The sequence below is a fragment of the Lacerta agilis genome, chromosome 10 (genome assembly GCF_009819535.1).
Source record: "Lacerta agilis isolate rLacAgi1 chromosome 10, rLacAgi1.pri, whole genome shotgun sequence".
NCBI classification, from domain to species: Eukaryota; Metazoa; Chordata; class Lepidosauria; order Squamata; family Lacertidae; genus Lacerta; species Lacerta agilis.
Window position 1 is genome coordinate 35268658 of NC_046321.1, and position 25700 is coordinate 35294357.

The window sequence follows — 25700 nt, forward strand, 5'->3', positions numbered from 1 at the left end:
AACATTATTCCTGAATAATTATTGCTTTCCAAACATCTCAAAGCACTCTCATATTTTTGTGAGAGTCTGACGAGGAAACAGGTACACAGCACAAAAGAAGTAAGGTTCACATAACATGACTACTACTGTGGTACAGTGATTTAGGCTCTGGTAACTATGTGGCAGTGATCAAATCAATCTCTGCCTCAGTTTACTTGCTGCATATGAAGTGAATGGAATTTATATACATTGTATTGTGGTTGTAGTGGTGTGTCAAGAAGGAAGGGGACAGAGAACAGATGAAAGATTAACCCTGTCACCTCCCTGTAGTTATTTAATAGGTTTGTCACCTAGCTATGGAGTGTGTGTGAGAGAGATATGGAGTGTGGAGTGCTTGGCAGGGGGTTGGACTGGATGGCCCTGTTGGATGTTAATTCAAGGTTCATTACTGTTCCACAGGAATATCTCTTTAAAAGTATGAAGAAGATTAATTGACCTAGTTTTCCAGCTGTGGGACAGTGCAGCAGGTGATGCTGAGTTTGTCTTGATTTGGGCGTGCCAGTAATCGGGTACGGTATATAAGGAGGTCTGCGTACCTTCCTCAGTGCCCTGGGTGGTGGGTCACCGTATGGGTCATGTTTCTGTAATGTAATGTTAGCTGATGTAATTTCTGTTATTTTTGCTTTTCATTAAAACCACTCCTAGTTTTGCTCTACAGTCTCCTCAACCTTCTTGTTGTGCAGCTGCTCAGCTTAATATGCCAACATCTGGTTATGGGCCCAGCCATTGAGTTGATGACTGTATAGTTTAGGAGTTGGAGAATAGCTTAAGAAAGGTTTTTTCTTTTTGCTGCTGCTGTTGCGGTCCTGTGCGTTTGAGCAGAATGGTGGACCGGGTTTCTGAGGTTGAGAAGGCTTTGACATTTCCACAACTTACTGATGAAAATTATAGTTTGTGGTCATTTCGGGTGGAGGCGCTCCTGACTTCGCGAGATGTTTGGAAGTATGTAACTGAAAACCCTCCTGACCCTATGACTGATGCCTGGTCGAAAGGAGATGCAAAAGCCAGAGCATTAATTAACTTGGCTGTGAGTGACCAGCAGGTAGTCTATATAAGAAGCAAGAAAACTGCTAAGGAGATGTGGAACAGCCTTGCAGCAGTTCACGTCAGAAAGGAGTCAGCGTCTGCCTTAACATTCTTTAAGCAGCTGTACCAGACAAAGTTGCAGCCTGGTGGTGATTTGGCAGCACACTTGAGGCGTCTGGAGGCGATACGTGGCGAATTAATCCAAAGAGACATGGTAATACCTGACATTCAATATGTGTTTATTATTCTCTGTTCGCTTAACAAAGACTTTGATGCTATAGCTAGCCAGATATCTGCCGTTCCACCGGCACAACTAACTGTGGAAGGGGTGACGGCAAGATTAATGGGCGAGCTGGACAGAAGGGAGGCTTGTGAGATAAGCACTCCTATTTCTGGAGATAATGAGGAACGCCGTAAGCAAGTTTGTGGAGATTCAGCTGCGTTTAAAGCTGGCAAGCGTTGCTGGGTCTGCAATAAGCGTGGCCATGTTGCCAAGGACTGCAGATCTAAAAGGCAGCAAAATGATCCCAGGACTGTTTCAGGTCGTAATTCACAGGCAACGCCCCAGCAGTCAGCAGCGTATCGTAAAGATGGACACGAGCCCCAAGCCTTACATGCTCGGACTACTGGTCATAAAAGAGTTAAAGGGGCCACGTGGAGTTCTTTTGTTGTCGACTCTGGAGCGACGACCCATCTCTGTAATGACCGGAGCCTGTTTATGTCTTTCGAAGAGGAGATTGGCAAGATACATTTAGCCAACTCTGACGTTATGCAGTCGTTCGGCAGAGGTACTGTGAAACTTGACTCTCTAAACATTACCATAGCAAATTGCACTTACTGCCCGTCAGTGGACAATTTATTATCAGTAAGCTGCTTTGCTCGACAAGGCATAACTGTGCGTTTCACTAAGAAAATATGTGAGTTTTTCAAAGGAAATGAACGTGTATTATATGCCCGGGAGTCTGGGGGTTTATATAGACTGTATTTCCAAAAGTATTCACAACCTCCTGTAAATTGCAAGGTAATACAGCCAAAACAGGGGTTGAAAAATGTAAAACCACATTCTGGATGTATTCATGAAGCGCACAGACTTCTAGGACATTTGAACTTTACTGATGTGCTTAAGACAAAAGAGATTGTTGATGGACTAAATTTGAAGCCATGTAAATACTATATGCAATGTATATCCTGCTGTAAGAACAAGATAAAAGTTGCACGTAAGGGTAAATACTCAGACAGAAAAGTAACAGACGTGTTTGAGCGTTTGCATTGTGATTTGGTTGGTCCACTCCCTAAATCATTAGGATCTTCACGATACTGGCTCACTTTGATTGATCAATTTAGTAAATATTGTTGGATTTTTACAATTGCTGAAAAATCCCAAGCATTTGAGAAGTACAAAGTTTTTTGCAACTGGGTAAAAACCCACTTTAACAAACCTATAAAAAACCTATTTTCTGATAGAGGAGGGGAATTTATTTCTGAGGATTTTGAGAATTTCCTGGAAGCGCAGGGGACTACTCATGAGTTATCCTGTCCCCGAAGTCCCTGGCAAAATGGGCTTGTTGAAGTAGCACAGCGTGATTTGCAGGCAGGTGTTAAAACTTACCTGCATGATGCTAATTTGCCCAAAGAATTTTGGGCTGAAGCACTCCATGCATATGCTTATGTCAGAAATCGCTCTTATCATTCTGGTCTAAATGTCACTCCCTATGAAATGTTGTTTAAAAAGCGCCCTAATCTAAAATATCTACGAATTTGGGGTTCAGATGTAATTATGCACTATCCTGCTAAGCACAAACTAGATGAGCGAAGTGTTCAAGGAAAATTAATGGGCTACCAGCAGGGGGCGTACAGAGTTTATATCCCAGCAACTGGCAAGTTTCATATAACCAGAAGCATGATACAAACTGTAAAATGGAATAGAGTTGCTGTTTTTCAAGATGATGATGGTAGAGATGATACTGAGGTGGAAGAAGCAGATGAAGAAATAGAACCTGCAGCAGGGGATAGTGGTGAATTTGAAGACGAGAAGCCTGGGTCTAGTGATTTATTTGAAAATTTAAAGTCACAGACACCTGAGGAAAGGCCAAGTTCTTTTGAATTTCCTGATAGTAAGCAAAGTCCACAGGAGCTTTCTCAGTCTGACAATAATAATTTAAAGTCAGAAGCTAGAAGCCCAATTAGTTCCACTGATTCTGAAGGGTCTAGCTCTTCTTCAGGACTGAGACGTTCCCATAGAAAGAGACAGGAGCCAAAACGGTTTTCAAAAGAGCAGTTTAACACTGTGTATGCCAATAAGGCAATTTTTGAACCTAAAAGCTACAATGATGTTCAGAAGTTACCCAAGCATGAAGCTGTAAATTGGTACAAAGCTATGGATTCTGAGATAGCTTCTTTAAAAGAGCATAACACTTGGTCTCTTGTACCACAAACCCCAGAGATGAGAGTCATTGATTCTAAATGGGTTTACAAAGTGAAAATGAATGACAAGAATGAAGTTGTAAGATACGAGGCTAGATTAGTAGCCAGAGGTTTTCAGCAAGTTCCAGGCGAAGATTATGATTTGTGTTATTCACCAAATGTAAAATATGAGACTGTTAAACTTTTGTTGAAAGATGCATCCCAACGTGGACATTCTGTTTATCATCTAGATATAAAAACTGCCTATTTGTTTGCAGATTTAAAGGAACAGATTTTTATGCGTGTTCCTGATGGTGTATTAGCCTACTACCCAATGCTTTACTGCTCTCAAAAGAGTGGTGATGTACCTTAAACATACCAGACATTATAGGTTAGAGATTACACCATCTATTGAAAAAGGTTTAGAAATATATTGTGATGCATCTCATGCAGTAGAACAAAATAGTTACAGAGGTGTATCTGGTATAATTATGTGTTATAATGGATGCCCTTTTGAATGGAAGTCACAGAACCAAACAATTGTTTGTCTCTCCACAACAGAGAGTGAGTTGTGCGCATGCACTCAGGCCATTCGTGATGTAGAATGGTATCTACAAATATTTGCAGATTTGCAAATGCAAGTCACACTCCCAGTAAAAGTTTTCCTTGATTCCCAGAGTGGACTTGCTATCCTGTGTTCAGAAACGAATACACAACGTACTAGAGTCTTAAGATTACGTTTACAGTTTGTAAAAGATTTGATTGCTGATAAAACAATTGAGTTTCAGTATGTTCCAGGTGACCATCAAATTGCGGACATTTTTACTAAGGCACTCCCGAAGGTCACGCACGAAAGACATGTACGAAATATATTGAATGTTTGTGTTTCACACTAATGAACCGCAGGGGATATGTTGGATGTTAATTCAAGGTTCATTACTGTTCCACAGGAATATCTCTTTAAAAGTATGAAGATTAATTGACCTAGTTTTCCAGCTGTGGGACAGTGCAGCAGGTGATGCTGTTTGTCTTGATTTGGGCGTGCCAGTAATCGGGTACGGTATATAAGGAGGTCTGCGTACCTTCCTCAGTGCCCTGGGTGGTGGGTCACCGTATGGGTCATGTTTCTGTAATGTAATGTTAGCTGATGTAATTTCTGTTATTTTTGCTTTTCATTAAAACCACTCCTAGTTTTGCTCTACAGTCTCCTCAACCTTCTTGTTGTGCAGCTGCTCAGCTTAATATGCCAACAGGCCCTTGTGGTCTCTTCCAACTCTATGATTCTATTCTATGATTCTATGAGATATAGAGCACTCCATTTAAAAAATATCTCTTTGAAGCTCACTTTCTGATCTCCTACTAGTTCTACCCATTCATTTCAGAAGATTGACTTCCCCTCCACTTCACAGATGTCTGGCTACTGCCACCAGCCTCCCTCTCAGAGACTGAGGGAGAACTGAACAGTGAAATCAAAGTTCCTGTCCAGGAGCTTACTCAGGAAGATGCCTACCTTCTGTAACTATAAAGAAGCTGGTGCGGGATCTGGAATGGACTTCCTTGGGGACCAGGAAGGGGAGGGGATCATGAATAAAAATATTTTCCTGGACTAACAACAGTGTGCAGTTTTGACTGTACAGTATGATGGCAAAGGAGGGGGCAATAACTGCTAAAAATGAAAGTGTTGGGGTTAAGGACTGCATGGAAGCCATGCCAGTTGCCCTGGATCCATCGGGACAAACAATCACATGAGCACTGTTCCAGAGTATTTTTCATTCTCATGTATATTATATCAATTCAGGGGAAAAGATTGGTTAATGAAGAAATTACACATCTTTCTACGTATGAGTGTTTGTTGAACTAACTGGCTGATGAAGTACTGAACGAAACAGTAGTTGCTATCCGGAAACACTGTTCAGCAGATTTCAGAGTTGAACATCAAAATTGGACATTTGCCGATTATACAAAGCTTTACAAGCTTGATCTCCGCCAGGTAAAGTCTGGCACCGTGACTTATTCAAGGACTTTCAGAGACTTCAGTTTGATAGTTTTGATGTTTTGCATTATTGCATAAAGTTTACTATACTGTAATTGTTTCTGGCCATCGTGTTGCTTTCGATATTGCTGAATCATATTTTGCAACACAGGAGTTTGTTTGTTTAGTCATGGGTGGGATCCAGTCAGAATCGGGTCTACAGCATGCATGAAGAGAAGTCAGTAGCTTCTATTGAAGTGTGGTGTAGTGGTTAAGAGCAGTGGACTCATAATCTGGTGAAGAGGGTTCGATTCCCCGCTCCTCCTTCTGCAAGATGAATAGTTGTGACAACACAGAATGTATGTACTGAGCCTTAAATCTAGAGAACCAACACATATTGTTTCATTATGGAAAAAAACTGGTTTGTCTTGTATGAGCTATATAAATCAAATTCTGAGCCAACTCTGACAATCATGGGGATTCTGATTAGGATGTATGTGTGTGTGTGTGTGTGTGTGTGTGTGTGTAAGTTACAAGATCTGCTCATTTATGTTCACAGAACCATCACTCTTGGGAGTTTCAGTGGAAATAATTGTATGTCACAGAGGTTATTGCAATGGACCTGCTTACTCTGCAAAACATTGCTTTGCTTATTTGTGAAAAATTAGCAAACACTAACAAAGCCAGTTCCAATGACTATAAGGTTTATTTACACAAAATGGCAGGCAGTAAGTAAAATGGCTTTGTAGCTTGAATAGCTGGCACAGAAATATAGAAAGATGGTCAGTTGTTATGAGTCACAGTCTACCCAAACCCATGTTCCCTGAACCATAAGCTTAAAACGTTCCTATTACAGAGAGAGCTTAAAGAATACCTTACATGGAATATAGATGGTAACCAGGCACAATAGAGATAGAGGCCTAAATTCACCAAGGGGGGAAGCTTGAATGTCAATGACTAGAATTGGACTAGTGTGAGAATTCGGAGAGAACATGACTGAAGAAATAAGAAAGACAGGAGAATAATGAAGGAATGAGATGTAAATAGCTGTTGCAAGCAAAGGAGATATAAATGGTTTTCTGATTTTCACTATTGCCTTTATGTGCACAGTCACAACCAAGATTCCTAACAGATGCCTGCATGCTGATGTGTGTTATGGAAGTTCCCAATGGTCAAGCACACTTGGATTAATTATTATGTCTTCTGTGACAGACTTGATAATCTAATCAACCCTTTGGCTTCCTTTAGGCAGAGTCCACCCCAGCTTATGAGAAACCCTCCCCCAAATAGAAAAACAAAAGATGTTTCCTTTTGTAACAATACTTCTTCCTGCAAAGGTCCTAACTAATGTAAAACAGAAAAACAACAAGTACAAGCTGAGAAATAGGAAGTTGTGGAGAGGAAATAAGGATAGCTATCTAGCTAAAGGTGAGGAGGTTTGGTTCCCACAATGATCTATAGGGTTGGAGTGTCTTGAAAAAGAGTGATATGAAGCAGCCTCCTAGAAGTTTCCAAAAAATAATAATGGATCAGGGCAGTGATCTCCTGTGCAGAAAGCTGAACCAAGTAGGGAATGAGAGATGCCCACATAGGAAAAAATATTCTCGATTGCCATTAGCTTTAACCCAAAGGGTGATCTTTCTGAAGACAGGGCTGGACAGAAGGGGGACTAATTGTTAATTAATTTAAGTACTGAGTCTTTACAGCCAATATGTTTCCTGCTACATGGTGACAAGGATGTCATAACTCTCAGACAAGTGACTGAGACATCCCTTGTAGAGAAATACGATTCACAGGAAATGTAAATGTAGGTTTAATTCAATTAATGGAAGAATGTTCTTGATGGAGGCAACCCCTCAACCTCTGCCCAGAGTTAAATAAACTACGAGAGTTGGCCAGAGTTGGCCAAACTACGAGAAGCAGTGAAGGATAGGCGTGCCTGGCGTGCTCTGGTCCATGGGGTCACGAAGAGTCGGACACGACTGAACGACTGAACAACAACAAAGATATGGTAGACATGGGAGGAGGGGCTATGAAGGCTTGCATTTACATGATCCTTTATGCATTTTATTAAGCACAGGTAACAGGTAACTTTTCTGTACAGCAGCTACTATGGAGAGGATACTTGGAGGGAACTACTGGGGCATCTCCCAGTATTTAGTTTGTACCACTGTGACTTCATCCAATTCCTTGCAATGACACTGCATTCACTTTCAGAGCAAAGCCAAAGTAAACTCATATTTTCAGAGCATGCACTAGGTTCCAGTTGAACTGCTGGAGAGTTCAAGGCCCCCTTCCCCATGTCACAGTCCTAACCATGAAGGCCAAATCACATTGCAAACTTGTAGGACATAGAGAATTAACATTCTAATGGACGTTTGTATCTTTAGTGGATACCTATATCTTCCTTTAACAGTATGCCCATGTGTGGCATTAACAAAGTTCTATTTTATTGTTTCTTGCTTTACAGGCATTGATCCTTGTTAACAACAAAATCAGCAAAATCAGCCCGGGAGCTTTTGCTCCACTCAAGAAACTGGAGAGACTTTACCTGTCCAAAAACAATTTGAAGGAACTTCCAGAAAACATGCCTAAAAGCTTGCAGGAGCTACGAGCACATGAAAATGAAATAAACAAACTAAGGAAAGCCGTCTTCAATGGACTAAGTAATATGATTGTCGTAGGTATGCATCGCTGCTTACAAATAGAGTCCATGATAAGATTTTATCAGGTGAAAGATGGTAAAATTCAAAGTCAATAGAATTTGACAGAATCCAGACTAAGAAATTTCTTAACTATATTATTGATGTAAACACTTCCAAGGGGGTGATGTAACAGTGGTTGGTTGAATGTGAAAAAGTGAAGTGTAATTGGACGTATCAAGTGTTTTGGTTCATACTGAGTTTGCTAAAGTGCTAAAGTACTTTTCATGTGTTAGACCATGTGTTAGATAATAACCTCCCCCCTTTTTTCACTGGTAACAGTTGGGCATTATAAAGGAGGGTGTAACTGAGAGAAATCAAAAGGAAGAGTTGAAGTAAATATTTGTCTCATGGTGTTCAGCTAGGCTGTTAAAATCTCCAGCTTCACTTATTTTTTATGGAATGAAATTTTCACAACATGCTGCAACCCAGAAAATATAATCAAGTAAAAGAAAACTCCAGTGAATATACCAGCTGAATGTTATCATTTCTTATAAAAAAAAACCTTTACAGAGGTATCACAACACTAAATGTGATTTTTATTTTAAAAGTAAGGCTGGAATTATTTCGTAAAGTACAGTGCAGCCAACTGAACACAATTAGAGAAGAATTAAGGAGGGAGGGGTATTAATCTGTTGGCTAAGAATTGTCAATGTTGTTTATTTTTAGAACTAGGTACCAATCCATTAAAAAGCTCAGGTGTAGAAAATGGATGCTTTCAAGGGATGAAGAGACTCTCTTACATCCGTATTTCAGATACCAATATAACAACTGTCCCTAAAGGTAAGCACACTATTTGGGAAACTGCAGCTGTGTACAGCATCACTGCCAAAATATTATGAAGAACTTTATTTTATATTTTTATCTTAAATTATGTAAATTGTAAAAAGTAATAAGAAATTGTTGAATGCAAATAATGCATCACATGCAGAATATTACTTTACTTTTAGAATACAGTAACAAAGGACCCTCAAGTTTAAATGGAAAGCATATACTGTACTTTTCAGTGTATACGCCCAACAACTCCAATCCTCCCCCCAAAAAATCTCAATAACCTAGGGCCATCCTCCCCCCAAAAAGTTCCACAACTCTGGGGCATTTTCTTAAATTGGAGTCCCAAAAATTAGGGGGCCACGTTATACACAGAAAGGTATGGTATGTGGTATCAAACATACATTTATCATTCACTCTTAGGAGGGTGAACTTTTCCACAAAGAAGCAGAGAATAGTAATATAAAGTATTATATACTTTTGCTTTATTTAAATTTGTGAGATTAATTCCATCATTCTACATGGTCAGCCTTTATTATATCCCATTTACATTCTGCTTTTAAGATTTAGTAATGATTTTAGGAATATGTGTACAATCACAAGTATGGATGAACCACTGACCAACAGTACTGTTTCCCAAACTTGGGTCACCAGCTGTTTTTGGACTACAACTCACATGATCCCTAGCTAGCAAGACCAGTGGTCAGGGGTGATGGGAATTGTAGTCCAAAAACAGCTGGAAACCCAAGTTTGGGAAACACTGCTCTACACATTGCATAGGCTGGACATGAAGATGGACAGAGTCAATGCTGAACTGATTGGAGTGAATAAGGAATTTATTTTGTATGAATGCCAATGTGAACTGACCTGATCTGCTCCTCATGAACTGCAGATCGTAATGTAATTAACCTTTAGATTTTCTCTTCAACTTTTGCAGTATAGTTCTCAACTCAAAAACTGAACAAGATGTGTTACCATAATATATAATAATTAAATACATATTCATATATTAATTGGTTGCTTTTAAAAATGCCACAAATGTAGAAACAGGTTGGAACACATGCAACTGCAACATATTATAAAGAGAGTGATCCATCCATATCTTGTACCACTCTTTATCTTTCATTTATAAATCTCAAACTAATTAGCAGTCTGTCTATCTATCTGAAAACCACACTGTCACATTCTAGCAAGACCAACAAAGAGAGTCTAAAAAGTAGCTATACATAGAAGAACAAGCTCGATAAACAAGGCAGCTAGGACCTTCTTGGGCAGCAAACAAGTTCAGATTCTTCCTCCATAATGAACCTAGGGTTGCCATATTTCAAAAAGTAAAAACCAGGACACTCTGAAATCCTGGACTTATGGCTGCGCTAAATGAACCAGAAACTGCACGTTTACTTCTTCTCATATAAGTGAATGTCTGCAGTTTACTTCTAAGGGTGGAGGCAGGGTTGCACTTGGGGACTGTGTTATAGTAAAGGCCAAACATGCCCCATCACCCCTGACATGAAGTGGATGGGCTCACACCAACCACTGACTCCCACAGGAGCTTTGTGTGCAATGTGTTTTTGTATACAGTCTACCTTCCACGGGTCTTTGCAACACATGTTCTCCATCTTTTATTGCAGGTCTTCCCACATCTCTGACAGAACTTCACCTTGATGGCAACAAAATCAACAAAGTTGATGCAGACAGTCTAAAAGGACTCACCAATTTGGCTAAGTAATTATTATTTTATAAAAATGCCCAGCATTGTGCAAAATTGGTGGCCTAAACCTTCCTCAACAGCCACAGCTCACTGCATCTGTTAACAAGTTTCAGGCTGTTTAGAGTTGGATCATTCCAAGCACTTTGGCAAAAAAAAGCAGCAGTTACTGAAAAAGTATTGAATTTTACATTAGCTAGTTTTCTAGCTTTGAATTGTTTCATCTTTCTATGTTTAATAGTCTTCAAGGTAGGCTAAAAATCTACTAATTTTCATATACTAATGTAGTTTGCTCTACCTTCATTGAGTAAATGTCTAATATGAGACTGGAGTACATATTTCCTGGGGTTGTATACATGCTACCACAAAAACAAAGTTGTAAAGAACCAGTTCTTTAAAATTGCATATATATTGCTGGGTTCTCCCAATTTCCACAAATAAGTTTTTTTTTAATGCTGCACTACACAAAGCAACCTCCCACCTACCCTGGTATGCACTGATATTCTTGTTTTACAGGTATCTCTAGCTGCAGCAGTATGTATAGATATATTGCAATCTTATCTGGTACCAAAATCTAACTTTAAAATAATATGGTACTAAGTACCCAGTTACTAATTTGATATATTGTCCACATAGTGATACTTGTATGATGTGAAATTAGCTTCATAATAAGCCTATGTAGGCCCAATACATGACTACAACTGATCATATGCAATGGAATTAAATGTAACTATAGTACATGTTTTTAGTATAGCAACTTGTGCACTATTTTCCTGTTTTTGTGGCATGGCTAGAGAAGTGTGATGCATCTACAGAAACAATTATTATCTATGAGAACAGTTATTTCACTACAGCTTGCATAATGTTTTTCTCTTGCAGGCTTGGTCTCAGTTTCAATAACATTGCTAACCTGGATAATGGCTCTCTAGCTAACGTTCCACATTTGAGAGAATTACATTTAGACCACAATGAGCTTGCCAAAGTACCTCCTGGGCTTGGAGAACACAAATATGTACAGGTAAAGTATACCATAAGACTGAGATACACAACATTTCTAATTATTGTATATCTCACAGACAACATAGGACTGGCAGTAGTACCTACATCTAACAAAGATGTTAGAAAATCTAATAGAGCAGTAAACTGCATTTCCTCCATTCACTAACTAATACATAAATGCTTAGCTGCAATATATCATTCTGATGAACTGCCTTTTTAATTTTATGAAGTAATGGTGCATGTAGGGATGTAAAAAATGGTCTGAATGCCATTATCCAACAACCTTTCTGAAGGTTATAGTAACCTTCCTGAAGGTAACACAGGATAGTCTGTGTCTGCTAGCTACCTGGGTGGGACACCACCTAGGAACCTGATGTTTACTATTTACACTTCCATTTTAGGAATAAAAGCATATATAAATTAATAAATAACAGATAACATAAGACTAGTTTAATTACCAGGTGGACATAAATGAAAAATATTTTCATTTATGCTTTTCCGCCCACTTTGCTTAGCTACTGTTCTTGTGATAATATCTGCATTACAAGGTATCTTATTTTCATTTGTTGTAAAACAATCTCAATAATCTTTTGTAATCCAGTGGCTCCAGGGGAGGAAAGCAGGGACTGCAGCAGACAATCAGAGATTGGCCACATTATTATCAGTGTCACTCACTGTTCCACATGTGTAACAGAGAGCATTCCTCAACAGTGATAAATTGGGGTTGTGCAAGTCTACAGCCCTACTCTGGTGCTATTGTAATTGTGCTTAAACCATGGGTGCAGGGGGAGCATGAGGGATGCTGTCCCCACTTCCCAATATCCTCATCTCCAACCTCTCCATTGCTGACATTCTTGAACTGAGTGCGAAGGTCTGAATAAAGTTTTTTAAGCAGGTTTGGTTGAACACACTTAAAAGTCTCCCCGCGATAACAACATCTGCATTATCAGTGTTCCCAGTCACAAAGTAGCTTCTAAGTGCGTACAATCAAAAGAAAAGTTGGGAGAATGGGGCTGGGACATATGCCCCTCCCCCAACCCAATTGTATAAGCACAATAACTCCTGCATAGGACTTATATATGCTTTGGAAATGTACATAAGAAGATCAGAAGAACTTCTGCCTTCTGGTCTTCCTGTAGTATCACAAGGATGGCAACAAATATATGGAGATGTCAACACAATGCAGGGAACTTTAGTGTGTTACCCGGTGGGCAGAATAAAGTATTAATAATGAGTGGGAGCAAGTTTTTCTACTCAGGTGATTGCTCAAGGGATGATTTTTTAAAAGTGATTTTGGCTTAAGTATGTAGAAATCCATGTACTAAATGATGATAAATGACCCATGTTAGGTTTCTGCAACAGAATAGATTGTCTCACTTCTACAATGTTTGTAACTTTCCAGGTGGTCTACCTTCACAACAATAAAATTGCTGCCGTTGGTCCCAATGATTTTTGTCCTCCTGGATACAACACCAAAAAGGCTTCTTATTCAGGAGTGAGTCTGTTTAGCAACCCTGTGCAGTACTGGGAAATCCAGCCATCCTCCTTCCGCTGTATCTATGAACGATCTGTAATACAACTTGGAAATTACAAATAGATGCACAAATGCATTTCTGCTAGAAATACCTGTTGCCTGTTAAAATGTTTGCTAACATTAAAGCCAAATACTGGAAACTTACCTGCAGAGTGGATATCATTAAGTATGTAAAAAAAAAGCAAAAACCTAATAGACCATTCCAAGACAAAATTGCTGAATTTACTATGTTTTACTTCCTTGCCAGCATGTGGTATATTTCTGTGGTATCTATCGATTAGCTGAGCGCAACAGATTTCAGCATTCCACTGTGCATGAGATTTGGGGTAAATATTTGTCATGCTTTTCACAATTAGAAATTATATAGATGGTGGTATTTACAACAACACAAAGGAATTACTTGGAGGAAAAGGAAATGAAACTTCCAATATATATATATTATTCTTGGTGTGGGGCAGGAATAGTCAACTGAAGACTCAACCAAACTCCATAGGAATAAAGCCTGAATGTAGGTACCAGTGTGCTTACATAACATAAGCAATATTAAAATGTTGCTTTTGTTAGCATTCTTGGTTAAAATACTCTCTTAATATATTCAAATTTTCATTTATAAATATCCTAAATATAATTCTATGCAAGATTAGGAAACATCTGCTGCACAAAATACATGATTATTGTATCCCTGGATGCTGCTATTTCTGGACTCCAAACAGCTAACTTCTAGAGGAGCAATTTGTTTCTCCTTGCTCTCATTACCATTTCTCTGTGTCATAATCCACCAGACAATATATCCATACGATTCCCATTCATCTGAGCAACTGCAGTAACCCACTCAAGGGGATGCACACAGTGAATCTGCAGGCATGTGTAAATTTAAGCAGGCATAAGCCCACAACATTAATTCATTGCTCTTAAATACAACAATGCACTTTCATCTTTTCACTGCATTTGAGTTTCAACAACCTTTTAAAATAGAATGTAGAGAGATATGCAGACTTCCTTTTTAGCAGTATCTAGAATTACATCTGAGAATATATAACTGGCCAGAACTTGAAGAGCATATTTAGAAGTCTTCTCTTTTAAAAGTCATCTGAAATCAAACCTTCTACATTCATCTCTATAACTGGCTTCAGTTAGTGGCGAGCATACCAAAATAAGGGTGTATATTTCTGGGATCACTGTCTTCAAAGTTAACTATATATCTTTCCACATGTCAAAGAAAAGTTTGGATACCTCTTAATTGTCTAAAATACAATATTTTCAATGTATGTATGTATGTTTTTATATTAAACAGTACTGGCAAACTCCAAACCCTTGGTGTGTGTTATATAGCCTCTCCTGTCCAAAACAATGTCAGAATAGCTTCAGAAAACTAACAGCTATTATAAAAAGCAACAGTTAAAGTTAACATGGGTTATCTTAATTGTTTTTACATATATCTTTTCAAATACATATGAATATATTTTTTCTGAAGAGAAAATCTTAAGAAAAAATGTTCACCATTTTGTTATTAATAAGATACTAAAACACATTTGGAGGAAAAAAAGATGAATTCACCTTTATGAGGGAAGTTAAAAAATGGCAGGGTTATGTTTCCATAAACTATTTTCTTTTTATCGTATTAACCACAGTTTGGCCATATAAGAAGGTATTGCATTTAAGAGGTAAGAGAGTTTCCTTGATTTCCATTATCCCTCTCATAAAAGTAAAATATTATTTCAGTATGGTATATAATGCAATTCAAAACTTTACAAATAAATAAATAAAGCTGAAAGGATATCCAAAATATATATCTTCGCTAAGGCTCCTGATAGAAAATTGAAATGAGTGTAGCGAAACATTCAACATGACAACAACTGTGAATTTATTTAGTATTTTGCACCAACCACCAGAAAACTCACCCTGTGGCCCTCCAGCTCCTATCATCCCTGCTCTTGGCTTCTCTGATAAAAATGCTTTAGATACCTTAGGGAATTTACTGAGCTAATGGAGCATACAGATTATCTGTATAGACCTATATAGATCTTACCAGATAAATGTTTCGGGACATCAGCTGAGGGTGAAACAATATGAGTCAACAGAAATCTCTTCACATTTTGGTATAAAGTGACAGAGGTGGTGAGATGGGGGAAATAATCATTTCCCTTGGGATTTTTTTCTCAATGAAGATTGCTACCTCAGACTTCTATTCGCTTATTAGAAAACAGGCCAAGAATAGGGTAGCAGTATACTGTACTTGTTTCATGTTGTTACCAACTTTTCTTGTGGAACAGATAGCACAACAAGAATCAGCTGTTGCCTCTGCTAGTGCAACTGCTGTGTAGAATTCTGTTGTTGTGTACCTTTAAACTCTGTCAGAGAATGTTAGATATGGCCTTGGTGGAAGTGCTTTTTCACAACATGCACTTACCCAACATACTGTACATTTAAACTATGGATCTTGCTACCACAGATTTGGTGTGTTTAAAGGGGGATTAGACAAATGCAGGGAAGAGAAGGTTATCAGTGGCTACTAGCCATGCTGGTTTCAAATTCACAGACGCCAGTTGCTGGGAATGAGTATTGTTCCACTAATATCGTAAAGAAGGCTATTCCAGGAAGTAACAAAGAAATTCTTAACAACTCAAAATTTCTTCAGTTTCTATTATAGCAAATGAAATTTTGACTTTTTATACTAGAATAATTAATATCATTATGGAAATTAGTTGTTTTTGTTTGCAGTTGTAATATAGGTGCAGTATTCAAATCCACAATACTATGATTTTTTTTTAAATAAAAAATAGCATTAAGGTGTGTGGTGGAGAACAGCAGAACAGTCACCTGGTAGTTCTGTGGGAACGGCAAGAAGTTGAGATCTTTGAGGGGGGTAAAGGGTTTTCTCGGGTAATTTTGAAAGAATGGAGGGTTGACAGATCCCTTCCTACCTGGAGTACGATAGGTGAAGGTAAAGGACCCCTGGACGGTTAAGTCCAGTCAAAGGTGACTATGGGGTGTGTGCTCATCTTGCTTTTCATGCGAAGGGAGCTGGTGTTTGTCCACAGACAGCTTTCTGGGTTATGTGGCCAGCATGGCTAAACCACAGCATGCACAGAAACAGGCAGTGGTACCTATTCATCTACTTGCACTGGTATGCTTTCAAACTGCTAGGTTGGCAGAAGCTGGGACAAAGCAACGGGAGCTCACCCCGTTGCACAAATTTGAACTGCTGACCTTCCAATCGGCAAGCCCGAGAGGCTCAGTGGTTTAAACCAAAGTGTCACCCGCGTCCCTACCTGGAGTATACTGATATTAAGCAACATGCCAAAATCTAATGCAATTCATCAAATTTAGCAACTGCTTTTTAAAAGGAAATAAAAGAAAAGAACTGTCTTAAAGAAATGCAATCAGATCTTGAGCTTGCAGGAAAAAGTTGATGAAAACGGAAAGCACTATCAACATATAAACTATAAACAAAGCATGTCTAACTGTTAAAATAATTTAACAAGATCTGAACAGTAATGGTGAATGGAAATCTGGGTAAGGCTTGGAGTTGGGAGTTTTGGGGAAACAGGTGGGATATGGGTACGGTAGAACTGAGGGTATCCAGGTTTTGTGTGTGTGTGTGTGTGTGAGAGAGAGAGAGAGAGAGAAGTGGAAGCAATAATAAAACAAACAAATGAGGCCATAGGATGGAGAGTGCCCTTCCCTGTGTCTCTTACTTCCAGGCACCCTTATCCTGTAAGAAGGCCAGGCAGTTAACTGTTTACACTGTGTCCCAGCGGCCTCTAGTGATCAGAGGTTTTTCTTGCATTCACCATGAATGATGGAATAGATACATGTGTCTTAAAATAATGAACATTATCATGTTTCGCATTGATACATTCATGATAGTACAGCTACCACAAAATGTGCCCCCCTCTCCGATGGAATTGGAAGAAGTCCTGGATGTTTCACACTTCAGAGAATTTCAATTCACTACCTTGCTGTTTTCACCAAATGCACCAACATTTAAAATGAGAGTTCCTTCAGAAGAAGGGAAATATACTGCTCACATGTATCCAAATTTGGATGATTTGAATGATACACCTGGCTCATTTTTCTCCTTCAATTCCTTACATGTATATTAAGATGTGAAAAGAGAAAAACAGCACAGGGTAAGCAGGCAACTTAGCTTTGCTCAGAGTACAACCATTGAAACTAGTGCACCTAATGTAGTCATGTTTATCCATTTCAATGGGTCTATTCTGAGTAAAACATAGCAGACTACCACCTACTGTCATAGAAATTGGGCATTTTAATTTCCTCACTTTCTTAATGTTCTGTAATAAGACCTAGGAGACAAATAGAAATACATTGAAGAACTTAAAGGGAGTAGATGACCATAACATGGATCATTATACTTGCATACTTTACATTTACATTTCTAAATAATAAACAAACAAATAAATAAATAAATAAAATATATTATTATTATTATTATTATTATTATTACCCCACCCATCTGGCTGGGTTTCCCCTAAAGCATGCAAATTAAACAGAATAGGTGCTGGATATTGGGGAAGGGGTATTCTGAAGGAAACTCAACAGTTCCAGAGTAATCAAACTGGTTTGGGGATTAGAATGTGATCTACCTGGTTAAATCATATTAAATACCTATATATCATACCTAAATAATTGTATCACAAAAAGTATTTTCTAAATCTTGCCTGTGACTTGTAAAATTATTTTGTTAAGTGTCAGTGATTTTAGCAAAAAGCAAGTACAGTATATGCAAGTATTTATTTCTAAAACTCTTCTTCCTGCACTGTAAATTGCATATCAGATTTTGAAGGAAATGTCCTTTAATCATTCATTTTATAAGTGAGAAATACACTGTTCCAAAATCGTTGCAGGATTCAAAACCAAATGAGAAATGAGCTAAAAGCCTCATCGACAGATTCTTCTGCTACTCACATGTAAAAAGCTCAAGGTAAAGGACACCTGGACAGTTAAGTCCAGTCAAAGGTGACTATGGGGTACGGCACTCATCTCACTTCAGGCGGAGGAAGCTCGCGTTTGTCTGCAGACAGCTTTCCAGATCATGTGGTCAGCATGACTAAACCACTTCTGGCGCAACAGAGGACCGTGACGGAAGCCAGAGTGCACAGAAACACCGTTTACCTTCCCACCGCAGTGGTACCAATTTATCTACTTGCACTGGTGTGCTTTCAAACTGTTAGGTTGGCAGAAGCTGAGACAGAGCAACGGGAGCTCGCCACCGTCACACAGATTCGAACAGCCAACTTTCCAATCGGCAATCTCAAGAGGCGCAGTAGACCAAAGCACAACCAGTGTCCCTGGTACTCACAGACTGCTCTTACACACAAGCCCTCCTGCACTGATCTTGTGATAAAAATAAGGTGTCTGCCTCTCCACATTGCTTCAATTTACCCTATTCCACTTTTCTTCTCTGAAGTTGAAGATATGAAATTGTATTTTCTAAGCATCTTTTACTTTCTCTACATGTTTGTTCATAATGAATAAATAAGGGTTAAATAGTTTTTGACAAACTAATATATGCCAACTGAAATCCGGATCATTTTTTGTTGGTAAAAAAAAGTTAATGTAGCCAAGAACCACATGGCACAAAGCATAATTTCACATACAGTAAATTTACCTGACACATGCTTCACTCTATTTGAATCTGCCACAGATATCACCAGGCCCTCTTCTGCATATGCAACTCTAAGCGTGCAGATTTCCCTCATTTGTGGGATTAACTGGATCCACCCCTAATCTTTTTGCTCTTTTCACATTAAAATTATATCTCTCTTCCTGCTCTTTTGAAGCTTTCTGCACACAATTTTTCTCAACAAATGAATCAGAAAACCTGTTTCTGTAAACATTAGACATTAATAAAAAGAAGGAAGAAATGGGATAACGTTAGGGAGTTTTAGACATTTTCAAGAAAGAAGCAATGCAATGAGTAATTCTGAATTCCCATAAAGAAAGATACAGATATCAGACTAATACTCTTGTGGTCTGTTAATAGGTTGTACTAGGAGTACCACTTTGTAAATCTCCAAAGCTGCCATTTCCTTTTTAGGAATAAGAAACATGTCTAAGAGTACCACAACTTCTCTAACACTTGTATCATGTGCTCTAATACTTTCCATTTGAAATGCAAGTAATGTGTGGATATCAGACAAGCAAAATGACAGTCTGGGAACATTCCCATTAAAAATAATGAATGCCTTGCATGATTGGAGGCAGATTGTTTTTCATGGAACATTTATATGATTCAGTATGATGTTAAAGTTCTAAATGGGTAAAAAGTTTTTAAAATGTTAAGAGCTATGAGCAGTATTTAAGGTTTCAATGTGTTTAGGGAACAGGCAAATGATGTGAGATATCACAGAGGATGGGGGGTTAACACCTTTCAGATTACAGGTAGGTAGCCGTGTTGGTCTGCCATAGTCAAAACAAAATAAAATAAAAAATTCCTTCCAGTAGCACCTTAGAGACCAACTAAATTTATTCTTGGTATGAGCTCGGTATGAGCTCTTGCTATGGCTGTCTGTAGGCGATGAACAGACAGCCTTCATCGCCTACAGACAGCCACCCAATCTAAAACAACTCCTCACCCACAATAATACAACAGGACTCAACATGGACACTGGTACCAGAGGCTGCAATAAACCCAGATGCCAACTTTGCTGCCACATAAATCCGGACAACACCATTACTGGTCCCAACAACATCAAACATACCATCTCAGGACTATTTAATTGCTCATCTTCCAACATTGTGTATGCAATCAAATGCCAACAGTGCCCTTCAGCTCTCTATATTGGACACACAGGTCAAACCCTATGCCAAAGGATAAACGGTCATAAATCTGATATCAGGAATCACAAGACAGAGAAACCAGAAGGAGAACACTTCAATCTCCCAGGACATTCTATAAAAGATCTCAAAGTAGCTGTCTTAATACAAAGGAATTTCAGAAATAGACTTGAAAGAGATATGTCTGAATTGCAACTAATCACCAAACTTAAAACCATGGAGAAACCTGGTCTGAACAAAGACATTGGATTCTTATCTCACTATACATGACAAAGCTATCTTTAGCCATCTCACCCCTTGCCTTTCCCTGCAAGACCCTGTAAGACCAATTGCAGTCATTAACAGTCGTCAACAGGTTTTCCACACCTATCAGCTGATCACCCATTCCCACCTCCCTTCTGAGTAATACCCCTCCCCACTCCCTCACTATATTTAAGAGTCTGGTGACTTCCGTTTCAGTGTATCTGAAGAAGTGTGCATGCACACGAAAGCGCATACCAAGAACAAACTTAGTTGGTCTCTAAGGTGCTACTGGAAGGAATTTTTTATTTTGTTTTGTTTTGACCTTTCAGATTAGCCAGTGAAGCTCCTTGAAAACAGTCCAATGCAGAAGATGGTCTAATAATACCTGCATGCCAATGACTGCAGAACAATTTATGGAATAAATTGATAAATTTCACATAGTACATTGAAGTTTTTTGTAGCTATGTTTTATTTGCTCATTCAAGTAAGCAACCCAACATCTGATTTATCCTTCATTTCTCAATGATTTAGCAAGGAAATAAAAACGTGTAGCCTAAACTTGAAGACAGAAGTACATTCCTTCCCAAAAACTGTAAAGAAGAGAAGAGAAAATAATTCATCTCTCCCGCTAGCTCATTTCTTCTATGCTGGGGAGGTCCTGAGGAAGAAGATAGAGGCAGATGGTGTGATGCTGCATTCGGTTGAGCTTGCTAGACAGCATGAAAAGGGAAGGAGGAAGAAACCAACACAACATGGAAGGCATCCTCTTTTTCAAACACTGCTCAGCAGCAGCAGCTGGTTAAGTGTACCTGCCCTCCCTGACTCCTTACCATCACCCAGTACTACATGTGAGTGACCACTAATAAGAAAACTGACACCAGAAAGCAAGTCATTCATCCTTCATTAACAATAACATAATTTATTTTAGAATGCCTATCCTACTGCAGTTCTTCTCTATACGTTCAGACACTACTCAAGATTTCATTGCCCAAATTAGCAGAAAGGATCACAAGGAGTAGGTGGTGCTCTTCTCCATTTTTTGGGTGTCAGATGCCATTTTGAATCAAGACTTTGGTAAGACTTCACCCATGGAGATACTGTTGCATGTAGTTCTGATATAGTTGCTTCTTTATACTTTTCCTTATGTTGTTGTTCAGTCGTTCAGTCGTGTCCGACTCTTCGTGACCCCATGGACCAGAGTACGCCAGGCACGCCTATCCTTCACTGCCTCTCGCAGTTTGGCCAAACTCATGTTAGTAGCTTCAAGAACACTGTCCAACCATCTCATCCTCTGTCGTCCCCTTCTCCTTGTGCCCTCCATCTTTCCCAACATCAGGGTCTTTTCTAGGGATTCTTCTCTTCTCATGAGGTGGCCATTCCTTATGACAACAATACAAAAAAGTGCTTTTTGTTGCCCAAGTAGTGGGAGGATGTGTGGGCAAAGGAAGCATTTGGGGAGGAAAGAATCAAGGGAAAGGGACCAAGAATTTGTGGGGTTCTGTGAGGCAGCTGAGGAGCCTGCAACACCCTCAGAGAGAGTTATATCTTTAGGATCTTCTCTGAGCACCCCAATCCGCTGTCTCCATGCTCAAGGAGGTGATGGGAGCAGCTGAAACTGCCATTGATGAACAGCTATCAGGTGTTTGTGTAATCCGTGTTAGATAAAGGGGTTTAAGAAAGCAGGTGGGCAGGGCCACAGTGTTGCTCCAACTGTTGAAGATGGAGCACAGGTCTGCTGTTGTAAGTTGCCTAACCAGGTACAGTCGTACCTTGGTTTTTGAACAGAATGCATTCTGGGAGTCCATTCAACTCCCAGAACCGTTTGAAAACCAAGGTGCAGCTTCCAATTGGCTGCAGGAACATCCTGCAGCCAATCGGAAGCCGTGCCGGATGTTCAGCTTCAGAAAATTGTTCGAAAAGCAGAACACTCACTTCTGGTTTTCAATTGTTCAGGAGCCGATGCATACGAGTTCCAAGGCGTTCGGCAACCAAGATACAACTGTAGTTAGCAGGGAGTGCTGTCTATATCACTTGCACTTTATGAGCTGATGCAATTAAGTGCTTTGCCCATAAAGAACCCAAAATCCAGTTGCTCATTCTCATTGTTCTAGGTATGATCAGGACACTGACTCAGGATAGTTGGTTGATTGTGTCAGTTGTTGTTGTTCAGTCGTTCAGTCGTGTCCGACTCTTCGTGACCCCATGGACCAGAGCACGCCAGGCACGCCTATCCTTCACTGCCTCCCGCAGTTTGGCCAAACTCATGTTAGTAGCTTCGAGAATACTGTCCAACCATCTCATCCTCTGTCGTCCCCTTCTCCTTGTGCCCTCCATCTTTCCCAACATCAGGGTCTTTTCCAGGGAGTCTTCTCTTCTCATGAGGTGGCCAAAGTACTGGAGCCTCAACTTCAGGATCTGTCCTTCTAGTGAGCACTCAATTGTGTCAGTTATGATTGGTTAAATGAAGAAGAATCCATTGGATTCCTAGATCCAAACTTGAGGCAGAATACTCACCAGTAAGAGAGATCCCCAGCAGAGGTTTTAAAACACAAAACATGCAGCAAAGTGAAGCATGAGAATATATGCTGATAGACCTTTTAAATATCCTGTTTTAAGTTATTTGAAGTACTTTTGCTTTCTACAGTTTGGTAAGTAAAAATGGTTGTTATTTACAAACTTTCAAAGGACAAATTCATGGGCAGAAAAATTGGGTTACAAAATATGGTAAGAAGTTTCTTAACACTCTGTCTGAGCTTGGAGCAATCAAGTTGAGGTGTCCTATCTGGTTGGTTCACATGGTGGAAGAGAACAAACAGAGGAAAGAAAGTGAACAAATAAATTTCCCTACCAGTTCATCACTAGAGGTAAGGGGGCACAACCTAGCTGAGTCTAGTAAAACTCAGCTTACTCTGTGGTTTTAACCCCTTCATGCATTAACTAGAGCTGAGCATGCTGGTTTATATGATGCTGAATTTCCCACAAACCCCTTCTCAGGCAATTATAAACAATTGCACACAATATTAATAAACCACCCAGAGTCTTGGCTTGAAGGTTCTCACAACTGTCTCTTCGGAGTGGCTTGGTGATAATGTTGGCTGTCATCTCGTTGATTTGACAATATGCCAACTCAATAAGTCCATCTTGTATTACCTCACACACATAGTGGTATTTTTCCCCAATGTGTTTGATTCTTGGAAAAATAAAATCCCACTTTGAGATACTAATTTCCAACAGCTTTGGTTCTCCTAAATCAGGCATGGCCAAACTTGGCCCTCCAGCTGTTTTGGGACTACAATTCCCATCATCCCTGACCACTGGTCCTGTTAGCTAGGGATTATGGAAATTGTAGTCCCAAAAAAGCTGGAGGGCCAAGTTTGGCCATGCCTGTCCTAAATCAACTAGACAGGTTTCTCCCCAAACAACCCATAGTTAGTTGGTCAGTTGCTCAATCCGGACCAGTTGTCTACATGCCTCAATTGTAGCTATGTATTCTGATTCTGTGGAAGACAAAACTACAGATACGTGTTTACAACTGGCCCAGGAAAGAGAACCATTTCCAAACATAAAGAGAAATCCACCTGTTGATTTGTAATCCTTTGTGTCTCTGGTGCAGAGAGCATCTGTGTAACCTAGTAGTTTTGGATAGTTGTTGGTAGTTTAAATGTACAATCCAAGGTTCCCTTTAAGTATCTAATAATTCTTTTCACAATAGTCCAGTCCTTCTCAGTGGGAGAGCTACCTTTCCTACTTAGATTCCTACTGCATTTGCTATGTCTGGTCTGGTCTGGTCATGGAATTAGTTATTTGCCTCATTTGGGGGCTGAGTGGAAATTTTTGGTGCCCTGTGATTGGCCAATGGAACATTCTGTTTTGTTTATGTGGTGCTACTCTTTATTGTTGAAAATGGTGTTATTTAATTTGGCTAACTGCTATTCTGTCACAACTTTAGTGGCCATGTAGTGTGGGCATATAACAACATTTACCCACCAGCAAGTACTAGGAGTCACTTTTGGCTGCAGGGCATGTAGCCAACCTACCTCATATTACTGCCCTCCTCATTATTTTGGGTTCTGTTGGCTTCACCCTTCCAAACAGCAACCAGGGGTGGGCAGGACGGCCACCTCCTTAACTCACCTTTATGGTGAGCTGATGAACAGCTTGCATTAGTCAACAATGGGTGCTGGGATTGAAGCTAGAGTTTCCCAGTTTCCCTCTTATCTACTCGTGATAGATATGTCTGCAGAAAGGAGGTAGAGTTACTACTGTATTGCTGCAGATTCTCTAGAAAATTGGGTTTATGGCAATTTTTCACACCCTAGCTTTGACTTGCATCTTCATTCCAAGTGTGGGATCAAAGAGAGCTCACCCAAACTAATGGAAAGGATCAGGTACTTGATGTGTGCAGACCTAAGAGCTTGTTGCAGTTCTGTCAAAAAGTTTATGACAGTACCTTGTGATGAAAGTTCTCATTGGCTAGGCCCCGGACATCTGATATGTGGTGGCTGATATGCTGCACACACTTTTTGATTCTTTTTTTTATCTATTTAAATTGAATTAGACCATCATTGCTCTCCATTTCCTCAAGGCAGCTAACCTAAGTTAAAATAATCACAACTATTTTAGAATCAATTGAACATTATTGCATTATAAATACAATAAAGCAGCCATACAGCATTCAGGCGGGAGTAGAGACAAAGTGATCACTACATTTATGAGAACTGTTGTTCTCAAATTATCTTCTCTTTATATAAAGCAATAGTCTAAATGCAACCCTAAATACTATGGGTTGCCTCCAATGTTAGTCATACTTAAAGTAGACACACTGAAGTTAATGGACATTACTACTTAAGATCTATTAATTTCAGTAGGTCTACTGCAAGTATGACCAACATTAGATACAGCCCTAGGGTGATTGATTGTCTTACACCCTATGCAGACAAGGTAAACTTAGCATAAGATCAAAATGGGAGAGCCCATGAAGATAAATGTAGTTATTATGCTATTGATTAATACACAAAGCAGTGGCATTTTATTGTATACATCTGCCACACCAATGGTATCTGCAATCTATAAAAAAAATTATTTGATGCAATAATAAGTTTGTTCTACATTGTCTGAAAGAATCATGGTCTGCCCCTTCTTCCTTGTCCCTCACCAAACCAGTTGGTGTAAAGATCACTCTTTTAAAGGAGCAATGTGTCTCGGACAAAATGGAGATCTTTGATGGGAATTTTCTGGATATATTGGAACCAGAAAGAATAAAGTTTTGCCAATTATTTTCCTTATTTTTATAGCATTATATTTGGCAGTGTCTTATTTCAATAGCATTCACATCCAAGCTTTAGGAAGCATTCTTGAACAGTATCCATGAAATAAGAAACAGACAACACTCAGTTGATTGCTTCCAGATTCTGAATGTCTTTAAGTCCTAAAAGGGACAAATGTTAGTATAATTTTAAGGAAGCTGCCAACCATTTATTTCTACCTCAACATTATAAA

At 39.2% G+C, this 25700-nt stretch overlaps 1 protein-coding gene across 1 annotated transcript in view; it reads left to right on the forward strand.

Moving 5' to 3' along the window:
• DCN (decorin) overlaps nucleotides 1–14465 on the forward strand; it is a 35213-nt gene extending 20748 nt beyond the window's left edge. The window contains exons 4-8 of the mRNA XM_033163346.1: nucleotides 7911–8124; nucleotides 8812–8925; nucleotides 10545–10638; nucleotides 11501–11639; nucleotides 13023–14465. Coding sequence (XP_033019237.1) covers nucleotides 7911–8124; nucleotides 8812–8925; nucleotides 10545–10638; nucleotides 11501–11639; nucleotides 13023–13217 — 756 coding nt within the window. The 3' untranslated portion in view covers nucleotides 13218–14465. The remainder of the gene's footprint in view (nucleotides 1–7910; nucleotides 8125–8811; nucleotides 8926–10544; nucleotides 10639–11500; nucleotides 11640–13022) is intronic.
• Nucleotides 14466–25700: the final 11235 nt, after the last annotated feature.